The 2252-nt window shown below is 38.3% G+C and overlaps 1 protein-coding gene across 1 annotated transcript in view; it reads left to right on the top strand.

Annotated features, from left to right (window-relative positions):
• cunh8orf34 (chromosome unknown C8orf34 homolog) overlaps positions 1 to 2252 on the top strand; it is a 24116-nt gene that overhangs the window by 5836 nt on the left and 16028 nt on the right. Inside the window, exon 2 of the mRNA XM_010778410.1 lies at positions 524 to 620. Within this exon, the coding sequence (XP_010776712.1) occupies positions 524 to 620 (97 nt within the window). The remainder of the gene's footprint in view (positions 1 to 523; positions 621 to 2252) is intronic.

Raw genomic sequence — 2252 nt, 5'->3', positions numbered from 1 at the left:
CAGGAGCTCCAACAAGGCGTGTAGGACAGAGAGTGAATACACATACTATACAGAGATGCTGTATCAGAAACCAATGTGAGTTTGGAACGTTGAACAATATAAATATATTCTAGTAGACCTCAACAATGGAATTATGATCAGTAGAAATGGCCATGAGACATGGGACCTTTAAAACTCAACATTTGTACATACAAAATGTGTTTCTTTAAAATTGACAACACCTTGAATAAGACATGTTCAGTATATGGAGAGCGACTGATTGCACTGAATATTTCACTCATTGAAATTCAATAAAACGTCAATTTTACTGATCCGTTTTTCAGAAAACCTGCAGTAATGTTATAAGTTATTGTTTTTTTCTGATAATTAGGTCTTAAAAGTCACTAAATTGTACCTAAAGAATGTGTAAATCCTCTGTTTCCTTATATTGACATCAACACCTTGAATAAGAAGTGTTCATTACATGTAGAGGGACTGATTTCCTCATTGTTTCCTGTGTCCCTGCTGTTTGTCTGCTCCTCAGGATGAGTTTTACCAGCAGCTCCAAGCCATCCGGCAGCCGTGGAATATTCCCAGCGACACGGAGAGCGACGTCCTGGATCCTCCTGAGCAGGACAACAGTGAGACGCCTTTATATTTAAACTCTGCATTTAAAAGTTTATCATCTCCCCGTTCGTTGCTGGACATTTCAAAAATCCTCACAAATGTGATAAACGGCCTCTCTAATGTTTCTAACCTCCCCACAGTTTCTTTTAAAGGCTTATTTCATTACTGCAAGCATTCAAGTGGTAACAGAACTATTACAAAGTGCAGATTAATGTGCACTTATTCCTTGTAAACATTTAATATGGAGCTGTCATGTCTTTTCCATATTTCACAGAGGGGGTTCAATCCTCTAGGGGGAAATTGTCAAGTAAGAAATATTATCCTGGCTTCCTTTAAGAGACATCTCTCGATCTAGATCCAGTAAAAAGACATGAATCATCTGTTGTCTGGCTGGGACACAGCGCAAGACAATACTCTAAACGTGCATACCATCAGACCTCCTTCAATGCTGCATACATCTCATTTTCAGAGGCTTGTATTTCAAAATGACTGAAATCAACTAAGAAAAATGTAAAATATAAATGTTATATTATAGTGTAGCTGTTCTTACATTACATATATCTACATTTATTCAAGGCTGGGTTCACTAGAATATGGATTATTATCAGGTCTATGGTCTGCAAACTGCCTAGATATGGTGAAAGTGCAAAGACAGTCAACAATGCTTAAGATTCATCCTCTGGGATCATGAGTACTCCAAAAAAAAGGTCGAAAAGTCTCCAAAAACCCTCATATTTAATCCTCTTTGGACAATGGAAGGTGACACTTTGTTCTACTGAAAAACCAGTTATGATATTTACAGTGTTTGTCAAGGAGGAAGTGTAGACACTATCTCTGAAATATCATTGGAATCTGACTGGTATGTGTCAAGATATGTTGCTCTGTACCGACTTAACTTCATATAAATCCACTGCTGCAGCAAAAAGGCATCTGTGAAGTAAATGATGAACGATTTCCAAAATAATTTATGTTGTAAATTCAGAAATGTTCCCAAATGAACTCACCTAAACATCTCCTCAGCTTTTCAAATGAAGAGCATGTGGGAATACAGCTCTCAGTGACGTCAGGAAACAAGAGTTAGATTCAAACGAAGATCAAACAGTGATTGTTTCTCAACTGGAAATATTTCCCTCCAACAAACAACTCCTCCAGCTGTTAAATAAATATTCACTAATGGCACTAAAAGTCCTGAGTCGAGACAAAGCACTTTGTGGCGTGAGAGAGGACCTGAGGGAGTGTGTGTGTGTGTGTGTGTGTGTGTGTGTGTGTGTGTGTGTGTGTGTGTGTGTGTGTGTGTGTGTGTGTGTGTGTGTGTGTGTGTGTGTGTGTGTGTGTGCTCGCGTCAACCTTTTCCTGCATGTCTCCACTCTCCTTTCGCGAGAGACGTTGAAAGCCGTTACTATATGTCGGATGCAAATAATTTCCAAGAAGGGACAGTTTCATTTCCTTTATGTTGTATAGAAATTTTTTATGTTGCATGAAATTTTTTTTATGAATTTTGCGTCAAATTTCAAATAGGTTTTATTTCTTACCTTATTTCTTCTTATCCTCTTTACTAGTAAAGGTCCTTTTCAACTGCGCCTCGTGTGTGTGTGTGTGTGTGGTAGTATTGTTGTGTATGTGTGTGTGTGTGTTGTGTGGCTGTG

This window comes from Notothenia coriiceps, unplaced genomic scaffold, assembly GCF_000735185.1.
Source record: "Notothenia coriiceps isolate Sejong01 unplaced genomic scaffold, NC01 NC01_scaffold00019001, whole genome shotgun sequence".
In the NCBI taxonomy this organism is placed as follows: Eukaryota; Metazoa; Chordata; class Actinopteri; order Perciformes; family Nototheniidae; genus Notothenia; species Notothenia coriiceps.
This window is presented reverse-complemented; position numbering and strand designations above follow the sequence as displayed.